General features: G+C 37.6%; 1 protein-coding gene across 1 annotated transcript in view; it reads right to left on the reverse strand.

Annotated features, from left to right (window-relative positions):
- The window catches only part of LOC150080095 (ecdysteroid-phosphate phosphatase-like), an 89345-nt gene that overhangs the window by 68808 nt on the left and 649 nt on the right, over positions 1–19888 (reverse strand). Inside the window, exon 2 of the mRNA XM_090381563.1 lies at positions 16346–16476. Within this exon, the coding sequence (XP_090237689.1) occupies positions 16346–16476 (131 nt within the window). The remainder of the gene's footprint in view (positions 1–16345; positions 16477–19888) is intronic.

The following is a 19888-nucleotide window of genomic DNA, read 5'->3' on the forward strand; positions in this document are numbered from 1 at the left end:
GTGACAGGGCATAAATTCAAATTAAGGAAAGACAGTTGTAGAATAGATGTGCGGAAATTTGCCTTTAGCCAGCTGGTGGTTGATTGCTGTAACAAACTTAGATCTATTATTGTGGAAGCTGATATCTTAAATAAATTGAAGGAAGAAGTAGACAAACTTTTCAAGCGAACTGGATGGGCGAAATGGTTTTTAATTTTTATTTTTTTTTGGCTGATGCTGTATAAGCTTGCTTTCTTGCATCGTGTGCCTCTACTAATGCTAATCTCAAAGCAGGAAATACTAATTAAGTTAAATTGGAACAATACTAGCTATGTATAAGGCAAAACAAATATTGGTAAAGTTATAATTTGTGATTGTAAAGATCACATTGCATTATGTGACATTCACTATCTGCTTCTAAAGCCAAATTCAGGGCAAGAGCTATTCCGAAGTAGATACACTTTTCCAGCACAATTAATTCTAATATGAGTAAGGTAAGTGATGAGTAAGGTATCAATAAAGGATTGATACCCGTTATTGTTAACACTGATTAGTATTACTAGTGGCAAATGATACAAAAAAGCAAGCTTATAGAGTATCAACCAAAAAAAAAAAAAAAAACCTTCCCACCTCACTTGTCCATCCCCTACAAGAATTTTTAGCATTAGCGATGGTGTACTTATAAATAGCAGAGAAGGCATAATTCAAATAGCAAAAGACTACTATAAAGAGTTATACAAGGAGTGAGGGAATGATGCCAGCAGTGGGGAAGATGGATCGCAAATTAGTAACACATGCAGCAGCATGTTCAAGAGACAACCAGAGAAAGTAATACTCTTGATCTGGTTATCAGCAGTGATCATTCGTGTATTAAGAATTTGCAGATAAAGGAACCACTAGGTGGCAGTGATCACAGTGTACTGATGTGGGATTTACTTAAAGATTTAATTTACATCAGGGGTAAAGGAAAGGGTTTTTGCTTCCGTAAAGGTGAGTACAGTGGTCTCAGACAGTTTTTAAATTCTCTACAGTGGGATCAACTGACAATGTTACCAACAGTAAATTCTAAGTGGGAAGCATTCAAGGAATTAATCGTGGATGCTACTAAAAGTTTCATACCTATTAAGAAATATTGTTCAAGGTTTAGGCCTAAATGGTTATCAAATGATCTAATGAGACTTGTAACAGAGAAGAAAAATGCATGGGATACATATAAATTATCCAGCAACTCAGAAGCCTATGGCAGATATAAGCCAGTCTGTAATCAGGTCACAAAGGAGGTTAGGCAGGCGAAGACAGATTACGACAAATCCTTGGCAAAAGATACTAAGAAAAACAGCAAGGATTTCTTTACTTATATAAACTCTAAAAGGAAGGGGATGAATCTGATTGGTCCACTTGACATCGATGGTTCAACTGTTGATGATCCTGCTCAGATAGCAAACAAACTGAATGAGTATTTTGCATCTACATTCACACATGAGGAATTATTAAGGTTTGAAAATGGCAGAAGGTTATCAAATTTTTGCAGGATACTTAATAATTTTGTAATAACTGAGAGCAAAGTGGAGGAGAAATTGTTGAAGTTAAACATAAAAGCACCTGGGGTGGATGGGATCTATCCAGTTATATTAAAGGAGACAACAAAGGAACTAAGCAAACCCTTAGCCATAATTATGAGAGCATCATTGAACTCAGGGGAGGTTCCCACAGACTGGATTCTGATGGGATCCTTCCACTTGTTCAGATTACGAACCTAAGGGGGCATAAATTCAAATTAAGAAAGGACAGATGTAGAATAGATGTGCAGAAATTTGCGTTTAGCCAGCGGGTGGCTAATTGCTGGAACAAACTTCCATCTGTTGTTGTGGAAGTTGATAGGTTGAATAAATTTAAGGAGGAACTGGACAGGCATTTGGAGGGAATGGTGTGATTTTTTTTTTTTTGGCTGATGCTGCATAAGCTCATACACTTACTTTCTTGCATCACATGCCACTACTACTACTACTATTACTACAATATACCTGATATCCTTCCTGATGAGGTAGAACATGCGTTAAAGAAAATGAAGAATAACGAAGCCCCGGGGAAAGGTGAAGTTACTGTAGAGTTGTTGAAATTGGGAGGAAGAGACATGACACAAAAACTGGCAGGACTCTTCACAAAATGCATTAACATTTAGCATTAGTAGAGGCATTTGATGCAAGAAAGCAAGCTTATGCAGCATCAGCCAAAAAAAAAAAAATTAAAAAAAAAAAAAATAAATAAAAAATAACCACTTCCACTTCACCCGGCATTAGAAAAGGTGTGATGCCTAAGGAGTGGAATAATGCAACCATAGTTTTGCTGCATAAGAAGAAAGGAGATAAATCAGAAATTGGAAATTATAGACCAATTAGTTTGTTATCCCACATCTACAAGTTGTTCACAAGGGTCATTACTAACAGATTAGAAAGAATACTTGATGAGAATCAACTGAAAGAGCAAGCTGTCTTTAGGACAAGATTCTCAACTATGGATCACCTTGACATATTGTCACAGCTAACGGAGAAAGCAAATGAATATAAAACACCATTATGCCTGGCATTTGTGGATTATGAAAAGGCATTTGACTACATACAGCATAAGGCAATGTTTCGGACACTGGAAAGACAAGGCATAGATACCTCATATATTATGATTTTGAAGAAAATATATGAGAATGCTACCTCCTTTATTAGACTAGACAATGACAGCAGTAAATTTAAAATTTAAGAAAGGAGTTCGACAAGGAGACACAATATCTTCAAAGTTTTTTACTGCTGCCCTTGAGGAAGCTTTCAGAAGATTAGACTGGTCGCAGAAAGGAGTCAATGTGAATGGAGAGTACCTAAACCATTTACGATTTGCAGATGACATTGTGGTCATAAGCCACGATCCCAAAGAATTAGGGGAAAATCTTAATCAGTTATGCAGAGTTAGTAAGGATTTTAGACTAAAGATGAATATGGCTAAAACAAAAGTAATGATGAACTAGTATGCCACAGAAAGGGATATAATGATTGAAGGAGCAGTAATTGAAAAGGTGGAGTCATATACTTATCTGGGACAAGTCATTAGTTGTAATAATGATAAATGGCTGGAAGTCAAGAGAAGAATAAATTTTGGATGGATAGTATTCAGAAAATTTAGTCACATACTGAGGAGCAATATCCCAATTTGTCTGAAACGTAAAATAATGAACCAATGTATACTCCCCACCATGACTAATGGAAGTGAAACTTGGGCACTCACCAAAAGAATGGAAGAGAAGTTGAGAACTACACAGCGAAGAATGGAACGAATTATATTGGGAATCAGACTGTTAGATAAGAAGAGTTTGTTGTTGTTTGTTTGTTATTTGGTTTTTAGAAGCATTAGCAACTAAGGCCATATTGCTCCGGGGTGAGTGCCTCCATAGCCAGGTGGGAAGGAGTAGCAGTGCGTAGCATACGCTTCTTGATTAGACCGGGGTTCAAGCCCGTCACCACCAAATATGGAGGATGCGGAAAGGTCAAGGGAATGACCACTGCATATTCCTGGAGCAATATGGCCTTAGTTGCTAATACTCCTAAAAACCAAACAACAAACAACAACAAAGCTCCAGGGATATGCGGTGGTCATTCCCTGACCTTTCCACATCCTCTGTATTTGGTGGTCACGGGCTCGAACCCCCGGTCTAATCAAGAAGCATGTGCTACGCACTGCTTCGCCTGCTCACCTGGCTATGGAGGTGCCAGATAAGAAGAGAAACACATGGATTAGGCAACAAACTCAAGTAAAGGACATTTTTATCAAAACTAAAATACTAAAATGGTCTTGGGCAGGACACACAGCTCGAAGACATGATGACAGATAGACTAAGAAAATAACAGAATGGTACCCAAGAGGAGCTAGAAGAAATCCTTGAAGACAACGACAGAAATGAACAGATGAAATTGAGTTTGTGGGTAGTAAATGGATGGCCATTGCACAAAACAGAAGGAACTGGAAAGTTGCTGGAGAGGCCTTCATGCTGCAGTGGATTGAAAATGGTTGATGATGAGAGGCACACGATTGAAGAAATCAAGCTTATAACAGCATCAGTCAAAAAAAAAAACATTTCATCCATCCATTCAGGCTAAAAGTTTGTTCACTTCTCCCTTGAATTTATTTAAGCCATCAACTTCCGCAACGACAAATGGAATTTTGTTCCAACAATCAACTACCCGCTGGCTAAAAGCAAGTTTCTGCATATCTATTCTACAACTGTCTTTCCTCAATTTGAATCTATGCCCCCTCAAGTTTGTAATCTGAGCAAGAGAAAGAATCCCATCAGCATTGAGCCTGGTCAATCCAATCAAGGCCTTATACACCTCAATCTGATCACCTCACAGGTGCCTAGTCTCCAAATGCTGCAATTTGCGGAACTTAAGCCTTTCTTTATAAGGGCATCCCTTTGTTCCCCTCACCAGCCTTGTTGCCCTTCTCTGTACTCATTCGAGCAGCTCTACATTCTTCCTAAAATGAGGCTTCAAGACCTGTATGCAGTACTCATGGTGTAGCCTGACCATAGCCTTATACAAAGGGATAATCACCTCCTTATACCTGCTAGCAAAATTCCTGTATACCACTGACAAAACCCCATGAGCTACTCAGCATTGCTGACAGGTTACTCTTGCAGCCTGTCGGCAATGCTGAGAAACCTTCATATCTGACTGCACCCCCAGGTCTCTTTCATTCTCCACTACCCTGAGTAACACCACATACTGGTATATTTTGTCTAGTAGTTGATAAATATAGCTGATAAATACTGAAAGCAGTAAGAGGCCCAGCACTGAATCCTGAGAGACGCCACTACTAATTTACATATAAATTAACATGTGACACAGAAGCCTATGATAGATATAAGTTGATCTGTAACCAAGTTACAAAGCAGGTTAGGCAGGCGAAGGCAGATTACGAGAAATCTTTGGCAAGGGATGCAAAGAAAAACAGCAAGGAGTTCTTTACTTATGTAAACTCTAGAAGGAAGGGGATGAATCAGATTGGTCCACTTGATATCGAAAACACAAGAAAGGCACCTGGGGGTTGATGGGATCTATCCAGTTATATTAAAGGAGGCAGCAAAGGAAGTAAGCACTCCGTTAGCCATAATTATGAGAGCTTCCTTGGACTCAGGGGAGGTACCCATGGACTGGAGATGTGCAAATGTAACCCCAATTCACAAAGGAGGATCAAATGCTGACACAAGTAATTATAGACCTGTGAGTTTAACTTCTGTTCCAGGAAAATTAATGGAACCACTGGTTAAAGAAGCACTGCAGGATCATCTTGGCAAGAATTCAGTTATAGCTCGGACACAGCATGGTTTTGTTAAGGGAAGGTCTTGCCTGACCAATTTAATCGGATACTATGATGTAGTCACAAAAGAATTGGATGCAGGGAATAACTTTGATATTATATATTTGGATCTTAGAAAGGCTTTTGATACTGTTGCACATGGAAGACTGCTGCACAAATTGGAGCAGTGTGGCATTGGGGGCAAATTGTTGCTATGGATAAAGGGATGGTTGAGTGGCAGAAGACAGAGAGTGGTAATTAATGGACACTGCTCATCGTGGACTAATGTTATTTGTGGAGTCCCTCAGGGTTCAGTATTGGGTCCATTGTTGTTTTCTGTATTTATAAATAATATTGATGATGGTATATCAAGCTTAATGTCCAAGTTTGCAGACGATACAAAGGTTGCCAGGGTTGTTAAGGATGCTACTGACGCTATGCTGCTGCAACAGGATCTGGAAAGGTTGAGCAGATGGGCTGAGAGGTTGCAAATGAAGTTTAACATTGACAAATGTAAAGTACTATATATGGGAAACAGCAACCCCAGAGCAACGTATCAACTCTGTGGTACTACACTGACAGTGGTAGAGAATGAAAAGGACCTGGGGGTAATTGTGCAGGCAGATATGAAGTTCTCTGAGCAGTGCAGACGGGCTGCAAGAGTAGCTCATGGTGTCTTATCAATGATATACAGGAATTTTTCTAACAGGGATAGGGAGGTGATTATTCCCTTGTATAAGGCAATGGTCAGACTGCACCTTGAGTACTGTATACAGGTCTGGAGGCCTCATTTCAAGAAGGATGTGGAGCTGCTGGAACGAGTACAGAGAAGGGCAACAAGGTTAGTGAACGGAACGAAGGGTTGCTCTTACGAAGAAAGGCTTAAGTTTTGCAAATTACAGTGTCTGGAGACTAGGCACCGGCGAGGTAATCTGATAGAGGTGTACAAAGCCTTGAATGGTTTGAGCATGCTCAATGCTGATGGGATACTGCCTCTTGCTCAGAATAATCACCTGAGAGGGCATAAATTCAAATTGAGGAAAGACAGTTGTAAGATAGATGTGCGGAAATTTGTCTTTAGCCAGCGGGTAGTTGGTTGGTGGAACAGACTTCCATCCCTTGTTGTGGAAGTTGATAGCCTAAATAAATTTAAGGCTCAGCTGGACAGGTATTTCGAACGAACGAAGGGGTGAAGTGGAAGGGGTTTTTTTTTTTTTTTCTTTTGGCTGATGCTGCATAATCTTGCTTTCTTGCATCATATGCCTCTACTAATGCTAAGTCCAAGAGCAGTGCACATTAATAACTGCCCTCTGTCTTTCAACACCCAGTTATCCCTTTATCCATAGCAGAAACTTGCTCCTCTTGCCACACTTCTCCAATTTCTATGGCAGCCTTTCATGTAGAGATGTCAAAAGCTTTACTGAAATCTAATTATATGTTGTCAGAATTATTTTTTACATTCAGCTCCTTTATTATTGCATCATAATAGTTAATCAGTTTGATAAGAGAAGAACACTCCTTAACAAAGCTTACAAGTCTGTTTGTCCTTTATGAATTGGGAGGTGAGGCGTTTGCAGATCTCTAATTTGTAGAGAACTACACTGAATAAGGAAGCTCTTATAATTATGGCCAAAGGATTACTTATCTCTTTTGCTTCTATCTTCAATAACTGGATATATTCTGTCAGCCCTATTTGCCTTAATTTACCTTTATCAATTTCTCTTCAACATTTCATCTGACTATCACTTAGTCAAGATATAACTTGGCTAAATAATTTTGTATACTTCTGGTATTCCTATCCCTAAAGACTCCATCATGAATGAACCATAGATAGAAAATATTTATCCAGTGTGTCAGTACATGAACAAGATCATCAGTAGTAATACCATTTATATCTAGGGGATCAATGCAGTTAATTCCTTTGCTTCTAATGCTAACATAAGCATGAATTCTTTGCTACTTTTCTTTGCACGCTTGTTCAATGACTTCTCACAATCTGCATTAGCTTGCCTCACTCCCCAGTGATGTGATTGCAGGTTAGTTTATACTTAGCGTAGCTTTCTCTGTCCCCTGATAATTTATAATTCTGTGCATTTTCCTTCTCTATTGCTAGTCTCATTACTTCATATAATCTCCATTTAGGTATAAACATTGAAAAAAATCTCTTTGGCAGTATAAAATGCTTAGTAACTTCTTCAGTTACTTCCCCAAATGCTTCCATTTATAATTTGTAAATTGGTATCATCATTTGGGCCCACTGAAAATAAATTAAAAACTGTCTTAGATCACTACAGTAAACCCCCGCTATTCGCGGGAGTTACGTTCCTGAGAAATTCCGCAAATACTGAAAACGCGAATACTGAGTTATGGCGCCCATAGTAATAAAAGGGTTCCGTTCCAAAGTATGAAATATATAACAAAAATTAGTCTAAAATTTTGTCTGTACGTATGTGTATTTACCTACATAATATGACTATGTACATAGACAAATGTAGAGATTACATAGAAAAATACAAGCATAAGGCATCGAAATGAAAATAAGAAACAATTTATTAAATGTAATACTGTACATATTTATTAGACATTTTAAACAAATCTTTCAAAAACATATCAAGAACATGGGTTGCTGGGCGAAAAATAACTCATAATCGAAGTTTGTTTCTTCATTTTTTTTATTGAGCTCCTTTTGTATTTCCCCGTAAGGCAAGAGTAATTGTTCTAGGTCTCGTTTAAACTTGATGCTTCTTTCCAAATTAGGATCTGTTTCTACCACCTTTTCTGAAAGTTGTATAGAGAGGCTAAAGATTTCCTTTAATGACTTACTATTTAACTCTGGTCTAACAACGTCGAGATCTTCCTCCTCAGGATCATTTTGGTTTTCATTTGACCTTATTACTAATTCATCCAACTCTTTTATTGTAAGTTCATCTGCATGAGTCTCAATAAGTTCCTGAATGTCTGTTGCATCGATGTTTTCAAAGCCCCCACCTTCTATTCCCTGTGCCATTTCTACAATATCGGCAACCAGTTCATTGACATTAGGGATTGTTTTAGCAACAACTACTTCTGGCCACAATTTTTGCCAACACGCGTTAATTGTTGATGCACTTATCTCATCAACTGATGAGATAAGTGCATCAACTTTGAATCCAGGAGCAGATTTTTCATTTTGTGTTATGTTCTGGCTGGCATTCTCTTCCAAAACAACCCAGTTTCGTCTGCATTGAACACCTGTTCGGGAACATATCCTTTGTCCGTAATTAATTTTTTTAGTTCAGTCGGGAAACTTTCTGCAGCCACGAAATCCGCTGATGCAGACTCGCCTACCAGTTTCACATTATGAAGGCCATATCGATTTTTAAATCTTTCAAACCAGCCTTTGCTGGCTAAAAAACTTATCCCGCCAGTGCTATCACCAGTTTCGCTGAAGCGCTGATAAACGTGTTTTGCCTTTTCACGAATGATGAGTAAACTTAACAGGATTTTATTTTGAGTTCGGTCTTCTATCCACAGATTTAAAGCCTTTTCCATTTTTTCTAATTTCACATCACGAGTTACAGAGAAAATTTTTGATGCAATTAACGCGTTTTCACGGACACTACGGCGGATTTTTTCTTCCGATTTCTTGATTGATCGCACCGCTGACTCATTGATTTTATGTTTTGCCACTGAGGAGACACTTTCACCATTAGAAATTTTGTCTAACAATTCAATTCTACTCGCTAATGTCATCACCTTCTTTGATCTTTTCACAATTCCCTTGTTATTCGCGGCCATATTTTTGTAGGATTAGAAAAGAACTTGTCCACAATAAAGTCACTTTCTTTTAACGTTAACACGCTCGAAAAAGTCTGTTTACACCAACACACTGCAAAATGGTAGATTTTTCACTTTTGTAAATGTATCAATTAAAAGCAAGAGATGAAACCTACTATGACAAGGGCATTACACATACTGAACAAGGATTAGCCTGAAACATCTGCGCTCACGATTTTGTCACCCCCCACCCATTGAGCACAGGACACTTCCTTTTTACACCTTTTAAGTTATTTTTACTCATTTTTAGGGAATAAAGCACAATTACAAAATGAGGAGGCACGCTTGATACACATAAACAAAGCTGTGAGCGTATAGCAACTGAATAAACAACACCATAAAGGCAGAGACAACTCTATTAACACCTCACTAGCTCACATTTTACTAAAGCACATTTCTGCTTTAGTAAACAATAAAACAATAAAAACAATTTCCAGTTGCTTTCCTGCTATTGGAATCTGTTATAAACGGGTAGTAAGCTCGATCTAATTGCATTTGCGGTAATATCGATAGCTGGAATTTTATGTTATTATGGTGAAATGTGTTTCCCCTTCACTGCTATAAAAAAATAAATACATTTTCAGAATCTTCTCTTCATTCCTATGTTGCGTTCAGTTGGGGTGATTCCTGTCCGACTGCCATTTCTTGTAATCACAAAGGCGAATCGTGCTTAAGCGAATTCGGTTCGTGTTATATAAGATATCGTTCCCCTGTTTATAAATTGTGTATGATCGAATTAGTGTAGTGCAAACATGTGTTATACGACAACTGACTGTACTACTCTGTGGACTGGGCAAAATGATTTTAGCCACGCCCATGTTTTTTTCATGGCGGAAAATGTTCACGGCGCTTTAAAATTCACATTTTTTTAGTTTTAAATCAGCAACCGTGAATATAGATACCGCGAATAGCGGGAGTTTACTGTATAATCAGCTTTATATAAGGAAAATTCTTTCCCTTTACCCTTGACAGTAGTTTTCTCTTTGAGTAGATCCCACTTCAATACACTGTGATCACTGCCACCTTGTGGTCCTTTATCTGGAGGTCCTTAATGCACAAAGAGTCACTACTGGTAATCAGATCAAGGTTACTGTTTTCTCTTGTTGCCTTCCTAACATGCTGGTGTAGAAAACAGTCATCCAATAAATCCAGAAAAGTTCAGCTACTGTGTGAGTGACCATCCCACAAGTTCCAGTCAATATCTAGAAAGTTAAAATCCTCTAGTATCACAAATTGTGATCTACTGGCTCATTACACTCATCTTAGTTATTTTACCTATAATACATTTCCCTCCTCTCATTTTTGTTTTCCCAGTGCTGATGTCACACAAAAGTGATGCGACATCACACTGGCCAGTCATGTGAGCCAGTTGCACCATATCAGTATCAGACAAAGTGAAAGTAAACCACAGGCTTTTGATGCACTGGCCAAAAAAAAAAAAAAAAAAAAAAAAAATAGATAAGAAAATACAAATTAGGCACTTCCCTCTTCATGCAGGTAACTATCCAGTTGACTTTTGAGTTTATTCAAATGTTCAGCCTCAGCTAACTGTGAAGGCAATTTGTTCCAGCGATCAACTACTCACTGGCTAAAAGAAAACTTCCTACAATATAATTTAAATCTATTCTAACCTGTAATTTGAATTTATGGTCCCTAGTTGTGGAATTATTTATAACAGAGAAAATTCTACCTTCATTCATTTTTACTAATCCCTCTAAGAGCTTTATAAACATAAAGCAGGTTTATAATCCTTGCTGAGTTGCCAAGCCCTGTAGCCTACACAATCAAAGTTTTTCCTCCTATGGTTGCCCTTTTGCCAATCTTACCATGCAAGTTGCCCTTCTTTGGACTCTTTCAAGAAGCTTGATTTCTTTTCTTTTTTTCCAAACGAGGTCTCCATACTTGGGCACTGTATTTCAAATGCGATCTTACAATTTCCTTATACAGCAAAATATGACCTCTCTATCTCTACAGAATATTGTTTGATAAATCATCAATAGGACACCATGAGGTCACCTGTTTACACTGCTAAGAAAACTTCATGTTTGCCCATATCATAGCTCTCAGATCCCTATCTTCTTCTACTGTTTTCAATTTGATCCCACCAAGCATAAAAATTATTTTGGGGTTGCTATTTCCCAAGTGTAAGATTTTGCTGCATTAAAACATAGCTGCAATTTTTTTTTTTTTTTAACATTCATAAAGCCTGTTCAAGTCATTCTGAAGGAGCAAGGCTTGGCACTGATCATTAATGACTCTCCCACTCTTCGTGTCATCTGCAATTTTTGATATCAATCCCTTTATCCTGCTGTTTATGAAAATCAGAAACAACAGTGACCCAAGACCAATCCTTGGAAACCCCACTTCTGTTACACCAATATGAAACACATTCATTAATCATAACAGCCTTCTGTCCTGCAACCTCCCTGCAATTCATCTTAGAATCTTTCCAGTAATCCCAATATGTTCCAGCTTATACAGTAATCTCTCATGAGAGACTGAGTCAAATGCCTTGATAAAATCCAAATAAACTGTCAAAATTGATCCCTACATCTAGCTCATGAATAACTGTGTCAAAATAGCTCACCAGGTTAGTTAAACTTGATTTTCCATTAACAAAACCAGTTTTGTGTCCTTCAGAATATCTAAATATCCATGGATTACACTCTTGATCACTGCCTCTAAGATTTTCCATACCACTGGAATCAGACTAACCGGCCTGTAGTTACTGACTCCAATCTTGGAACTGCATTTATTATTATTAGCCAAATGGTGCAAGGAAGCTTGAGGCTTTGGCTGCACCAGCCAAAAAAAAAAAAAAAAAATTCTGAATTATCCTGAGATAGAGAGAGAGAGAGTCAGAAGTAGAAGGGAATCACCAAGAAAGAGAAGAATGATGATATCCAGCTCAGGACCCTGGGTGTGCCAAGCCCATACCACATGTGAATCCCTTGTTTGTGTATTGGTGATATGTTGGCACTTCTTTCAATCCAAAGGAATCCCCCCCCCCAAGTCCAAAGATACCCTCATAATTAACTTCAACAGTTCAATACACACTCTAGCCACCTCCCTCAAAACTACTGGGTATATGCCATAAATCTAGGAGACTTACTTGTCTTCAGATACGATTAAAACGATGCCCATTATCAACTTGGATAGTTCACTACAAACAAAACATGGTGCAAAGGCACTGACCCATTCTATAGTCAATAACATGGCCAATGTACACCATCCAACTTCCTCAGAGTCTGATGGTTGATATTTTCTTTCTTCCCCTTATTTTTTCCTTTACTTCTCTCACTCCTATCTAATTGGTGTTCATGATCTGCACTGGTTCATTGTTATTGCATGCGTCACATTTTCTGTAACATAATGATGCTATGCCACAATGATTTTTTTAAAGTTAATAATGGAGCCTTTGCTTTTTTTAAAAAGTAATAAAAGCACTTTCAGTTCTTTTACGGCTTCCAGTTCTTTTATTATTTATCTATATATATTTTTATTGCTTTTATTCTTCACTGGTGTGCAAAACTTCAGTCAGGTTTTCACCTGTAGCTTCTCATAGGAGTGGCCTGGATATAAGAAAAGCATACCAAAGGAACCTCGTGAGGTACATAGAAATGATGAAGGAAACAACATTGACACAACAACGGAAACAAAATGGTACAGAGGGACTTCATTAAAAAATGGCAACATACCACTGACTGCCATAATACAGATGCATCACTGCCAAAGATGGAACAAAGGGAAGAGGTGGTCCTCAGTAGGAGATATGGCCACCCCTAATGTCAATGCAGGTTTTGTACCACCTGTCCATACTTAGAACAACGTTGTTCTTGTGGTAACATCGTCCATTCCTCTGTCAGCACCATCTTCAGATGGTGAACATTTTCTGGTGGGTGTGGACGTGCCGCTAGGTATCTCCCCAGAATGTCCCATATGTGTTCGATGGGATTTAAATCGGTGGAACGGGCAAACCAATCCATACAAACAATGTCCTCACTTTCCAAAAGCATATCAGCAGCTGCAGTGCAATGGGGTGTGGCGTTATCCATAAACACGAATTCGGGGCCAATGGCACCTCGGAACAGTAGCGTGCACCGGTTACAGTACCACCTTCCAGTATCTGAAGTCATGTATGTCCATCCAAGATAACGCCTTCCCAGACGAGAACACCTCGACTGCCATATCGATCCCTTTCAGTGATGTTTGCAGGGTGATACCGTGAAGTATCATCCACACTAGATTAGCTGACGTCCAGAATCGCTGCTGAGACTGAATCTACTCTCATCAGTAAAGAGTACCTTATCCCATTGCACTGCTGTCCAGTCCTTGTGTTCGATGCACCACTGTAAACGGTGTCTCCGATGGGCAGATGTTAAAGGGTTTGTTTGTTATTTGGTTTTTAGGAGCATTAGCAACTAAGGCCATATTGCTCCGGGATATGCGGTGGTCATTCCCTGACCTTTCCGCATCCTCCGCATTTGGTGGTGACGGGCTCGAACCCCGGTCTAATCAAGAAGCGTGTGTAACGCATTGCTGCTCCTTCCCACCTGGCTACGGAGGCGCCTATGTTAAAGGGACACAGCGTATTGGCCGTCGGGCAAACAGTCCGCCTTTGTGGAGTCACCTGGCCACAGTAAACTGTGATATCCTGAGTCCTGTGCAGCTGGTTTGCAATGGATCCCGCTGTCTGATGTCAGTCCCTCTTGGCCTGTAGGAGTATACAGTGGTCATCATTGGGCATTGTTTTTCGTGGATGACCGTCACTGGTCCTTTGAACAGCTGTACCTGTCGTTCTGAAGGCTGACCATGCACATGAGACAATGCTATGGGCGATACTGAACTCTGCAGCCACACTTCTCACACTTCAACCTTCCTCGAGCTTCCCAATTATTCGACTCAGGGTAAAGTCATTCAGATGTTGTCTACTGTCCATTTCATTGCCTGTAGCACTGTATGAAACCAATTGAAAGTCTGTAACAATCATGCTCACTATTCGGTAATTTGCACATAACCGCTGCTTTTATCTGTTTATGTGAGCCTCTCATCACGATTCAAATTTTCGGATGTGCACCAGCTTTCTACTGAACAGTCACAGTTATCCAAATCGCCACAGGCTGTTTCGTTTAACTTTGTGGTTGTAACCTTTAGAAATAATGTTGGTCCTTATGTTTTGCACACCAGTGTATATGAAAATAAATTTATATTTTGGTAGCATATTTTAATATAAAGTTTTATTTCTTATGTTTTGTTGATACTTGCAAGATTTCTTTTAGTATGCTTATTCCTGAAGCACAAGGCCTCTTTTGTTCTAATACTTCAAATTTGCCAATACCACTGCATTAGTGTACAAGCAAGTATATATATGCCTATTTTTGCTGTTAGTAACCCTAACACATCCTATATATTTGCTTGCCCCATGAGGATCCCTGGCAGGATTTGTAATCTCACATACTTTGTTTCCAGGCTACTATGTCCAAATAGAAGCAGCACAAGAATCAATTTCACTTCTGCTTACAGCTCTGTTAAACTATCAGTCTGTATATCCCCTGAAGTTAGTAGTTTTCTCACCTGCCTAACACTACTTCACTAGCATCAGAAAATATCCTTGCACCCCTTCTATTTAAGTGTATCATGTAAAAAGTCTCTTATGTTAACAAGCACAGTCCATGCTGAGAAAAATTCTACCCCATGAACCTTGCACAATCGCTCTAGGGCTGAACTGACTGGCAAGCTCCCAAATCATGTATTACCTCTTAACACCTGCAATTTCATCCTATTATGGAGTCTAGACACATTCTAATTTAAACCCCTAACATGTAGCTTACACTAGACCCATTAGGCACATCCTCAGATCTCCAAATATTAATATCCTTAGTACTAACATGTACGTCGCCACCTTTAGTGCCCTTAAAAGAAAACTGCTCTACAACATTGTTAACTTTTACCCCTAACAGACATCCTGATCCTATTCAACCTATCTTTTTGCAGAATATATTTCCCATTTCCTCAACAACAAAGTCATTGACAATAGCTACTTCTTGTGAGACCAGCACTTTCTGCCATTGGGTATGTTGCTGTATTATCTTTTGTTCAAGTGTAGGCGCTAACATTGAGCTGGGCAGCTGAGTACTTGATGGGTCTCTCATTTTAATTCCTTCAAGGGCATCAACCCTATTCAAGCTCTGACACATGTTCATAATGATGAGTTCGCACTTCTCCTCACACCCTTTTTATCAAAAATATGCAAAGGCTTCCCATTTAACTGTATCAGGCATGTTTCAGGAGCTTCGGCAAACATGTGACAAATAGCAGACTTTATAAAGTGTGGTTCACAGGAAAATTGCCTTTGGTAGTTCTTTCCTAAGCCAAAGCATTCCTGATATGTTTAGCTCTTTGCCTTGCTACTCTAGTCTGAGGCATGATTTTAATTTAAATTAAAATTATAAATAAATAAATAATTTTTTTTTTCTTTTTCTGTTTATACTCCGGCACGACAACCAAGTCAGTAGAGTTTACAATAAATCGTCAATACAAATATTTATCGTATTTAGTAGTCACGGGCTTGAACCTCGTTCCAATCAAAGAACGCGTGCTATGCACTCTTGGTCCTGACCACTCGGCTACGTCAGGCCTGTAATCACACTAAACTAAGAAATACACAAGTATATTAATGTACAGATATGAGATTGATGATAATAATAATATCACTATTGCCAGGTTATGTAATAGATGCAAAATTGTTTTTTTTTAGAATTTTCCATCACACAGAGACAGCTGCAGTTTTTTGAGATGAAAAACTGGCAAACTGATGGAAGTGGATGGATTAGAAGGATGGGTGAAAAAACAGATTTAACAGCTCAAAAAATTTTAGATGATGAGGAATAGGATAAATTAAAGTTTAAATCCAAATTTAGTAAAGAAATACTTAAGTTTAAGAAAATAACACATTGTAACATATTTTCTTAAACCAAATTAAATCTTAACAAATAAAAAGGTTAAAAAGGTTTCCAATTCAATGGTGGAAAAAAAGTAAAAATAAAATTTTATAATAATCAAAAATAGAATTTAAAAGGCACCATGTGATAATTCTGTTGCATTTTGGGATGCAAACAACAGTTAAAATATTTTTGACCCATTTTAATAATTCCTTCAAATAAATAATGAATACTTTATTAATAAAAAAAAAATAAAATAAAAAACTTGCCTGATGTATCAAAATTATCAGAAATCCAGTTCTTAAATGAAAAGTCCATCCTTTCGCCATGTCGAACAATATAAATTTGACGGGAATTAAGACGGTTTTCTGTAGTTCCAAGGAATCTTATGTGGCTAATACTGAAATAAAAATTTTTTGTGAGTTTAATAAATTCCACATTAAGTCTACAAATAAGTAGTTAGAAGATTTTACATTAAAGAGAGGAGAAACCAAAATATGATTGTGTGTATATATAAATATATATAATATTATATAAATATATATAATAAATCAAGAATTTATAAAGGAAGAACAATGGAAAAAACATTATGAAGAATTGTGGAAAGACCCAACATATCAAACAGAAGAGATACAGTTAGAACCAGTTAGTGACATAGATCCGATAACGAAGGAAGAATTGGAAAAGGCACTGAAAGCTACAAAAAATAGGAAAGCAGTAGGAATGGATGGTATAAATGCAGAACTGATCAAGCATGGAGGAAGTTTTTTAAAAGACAGGATACTAAATTTATTTAATAAATGTTGGGTACAATATAAAATACCAGAAGAATGGAAGATAGCAAAAATTATTTCAATATTTAAAAAAGGAAATAGAAATGATACAAAGAATTATAGAGGGATTAGCATACTAAATACAGTATATAAAATGTATAGCAAAATAATAAATAATAAAATTATGTCTGATGAAATATTAATAGAAGAACAGGCAGGATTCAGAAAAGGAAGATCATGTACAGATAATATATTTATATTAAAACAAATAATAGAGAAACGAAAAGAGTTTACTATAATAATTAATGATAAACACCAGCCAGGAATTAGCCAGGAAAAGAGTTTAATTTAGAAACGCATTTAGCATTTATAGATTATGAAAAAGCATTTGACCGAATAAACAGACAAAAACTATGGGACATATTGAGTAATAAAGGATACCCAAAGCATCATACAAAAATAATATAGAGTTTATATCAAGGAATAAAAATAGTAATAGATACAGGTAATAAATTAACAGAAGAAAGTATAATAAATCAAGGAGTTAGACAAGGATGTAGCTTGTCACCAACGCTGTTTAACATATATATATCAAGGATATGATATGTAAATAGAAAGAAGAAATTAATACAGGTACATGTATATATTTAAATATAAAGAATAGGATTAATACACTGTCTGTTATTTGCAAATGATCAAGTAATTATTCAAGATAGTGAAGATAATTTACAAAGAGCAGTATTAAAACTAAACAAAATAACAGAATATTATAAAGTTAAAATATCAACGACGAAAACTAGAACAATGGCTTTTAAAGGGAAAAAATACGATGAGAACAAAAATAGTTATAGACAATAAAATATTAGAACAAGTAAAACTAGGATGTGATATAACATATGATGTCGAAGAAGATATGAACCAGAAATTGGTAAAATTTTAAAATATATGTGAAACAATAAAAAGAACTCTGGCTAAGAAAACAAGGAAAGAAACACAATTGAAATTTTACAAAGTAATACCAATAACAACATATCTTTATGGTTCTGAAATATGGTAAAACATTTTCAGATAGCTTAAGAGTTGGTAGTTAATCATTTTGGAAAGAGTACAGGTAAGTGCAGTGGTGTGATAATTGGAAGAGAAGGAATTGTCACTCATTTCAGGAATGGCTGGATGTGGTCAAATTTCTGAGCAGAAGGAAAAACACCAGTGTAATAAAGTGTTAACACAGAACAGGAGTACAGGTTTTGAGAGCAAGTGGAGAAATGCCATCAGATCCTCGAGTTTCTTGGTATCATGATTTTTCAGAATTCTGGTAATGTCTTTCTGTCTGAAAATCATGGGGAGGTATTAATTGGGTATGATAGCTATTAGTGTACCAAGATCACTGATACAACAGAAAAAAATATATGCTGTAAGTGAGCTTTGTCTTTAGCTGAGGATGCAATACAACCATCGGTTTTAACAGAGATAGTAATATCGATAGACAAATTGATGGCCAACAGTTTTAGCAAGAGACCAGAATCATTGGCCAAGAAGCAAGTTTTCTACCCTTAGACAAATCAAATTTGGACAGATTAATAAATGTCTTACAACTGTTACGAGCTTAGTGTAAGCAGCAGAAAATGAAGCTAGAGATCTGGATACAAGCCATTTGTGATATGCTACATTCTTATCTCAAACAGCTGTGGCACATTTGTTGGAAAGCTAAGGTAAGATTAGGGTGTAATGTGGAATAAAGGATTTCGTCCCTACTAGAATAATTCTTCTGACGTGATTAGATCCCAAAAAAAAGCCCTCGAATTTAAATTTAATTGAATCACAACACCGAGGAGCCTTTTTATATAAATTCTTTCTTAAGATCAGATGATTTAAACCCAGGGGCTGCTTTAGGGTAAGGCCCAGTAGGCACCAGCCTAGGGGTGCCAAGGTTTAGTGGGCACCAATGCCCCATACACCTTGGCACAAATTGGTAAAATTAATCATTCTTAAAAATTAAAATCGGCAGGGGGGGCTGCCATCAATCAACATGGCCTAGGGGCACCATATCTTCTTGAGTCAGCCCTGTTTAAAACAGTAATTTGACCAAGATAAAGAGGAGTAAAAATCAAGCAGATCATCCCATTTCCCCATTCCATTAATGCCAAACAATATAAGGCTGAGAACAGCCACAAGAGAAGGGCCATCATTGGAGATGATGCTATCACCAAGTTGTGAGCTGAAGTGTCTAGAGGACCACTAACACTGACTGTGTGCTTTGAAAAGTTGGTGAAAAAGTGATTAAAAGTGAGGGGTGTTTGGTATTTTAGTAGGTAAAGGAGCAAGCTGCATGAGGTTATTAGTATTGTAAAAGTTTCGGTATCTCAAATGGCTTGATCCATATAACTAGAAAACTGAAGCCAACTGGAGTCGTGAACATTAAAATCACCAAATTTTTCTTACTGTTACAAAAGCAACAGCCAAGTTTCAAAGTGATCCGAGTGATTAGAGGAGTTGAGTTGGTTGGTTAGTTGATTGAGGATTTATTTGGTGCATCAGCATCTGTGGCCATAGTGCACCAGAGGAGTTGGGAGAATGATAGGGGAAACAGTTGAATTTTACAGGTTGGGAGAGAGATTTCCAGCCAGAGATCAAAGAGAGGGCATTCCAAGTTAGGAAGTCTCTGATGTTATGTTGTTGTTATTTGGTTTTTAGGAGCATTAGCAACTAAGGCCATATTGCTCCGGGAATATGCGGTGGTCATTCCCTGACCTTTCCGCATCCTCCGTATTTGGTGGTGACGGGCTCGAACCCCAGTCTAATCAAGAAGCGTGTGCTACGCACTGCTGCTCCTTCCCACCTGGCTACGGAGGCGCCTAGGAAGTCTCTGAAAAGGAATATAAACAGACATATGCAGAACTATTTTGCCCAATGAATCATTGGGCGAAATAGTTAAATTCATCTTATGATGAAAATTTTTTTGAATGTCATTAAATTAATGACATTAGGAACTTGTTATAGTATAACTTGGTGGACTTACGCATTTAAAATTGAGGTTAG

Source organism: Mastigoproctus giganteus, chromosome 9 (genome assembly GCF_048544385.1).
Source record: "Mastigoproctus giganteus isolate SK-2022 chromosome 9, ASM4854438v1, whole genome shotgun sequence".
NCBI lineage: Eukaryota > Metazoa > Arthropoda > Arachnida > Uropygi > Thelyphonidae > Mastigoproctus > Mastigoproctus giganteus.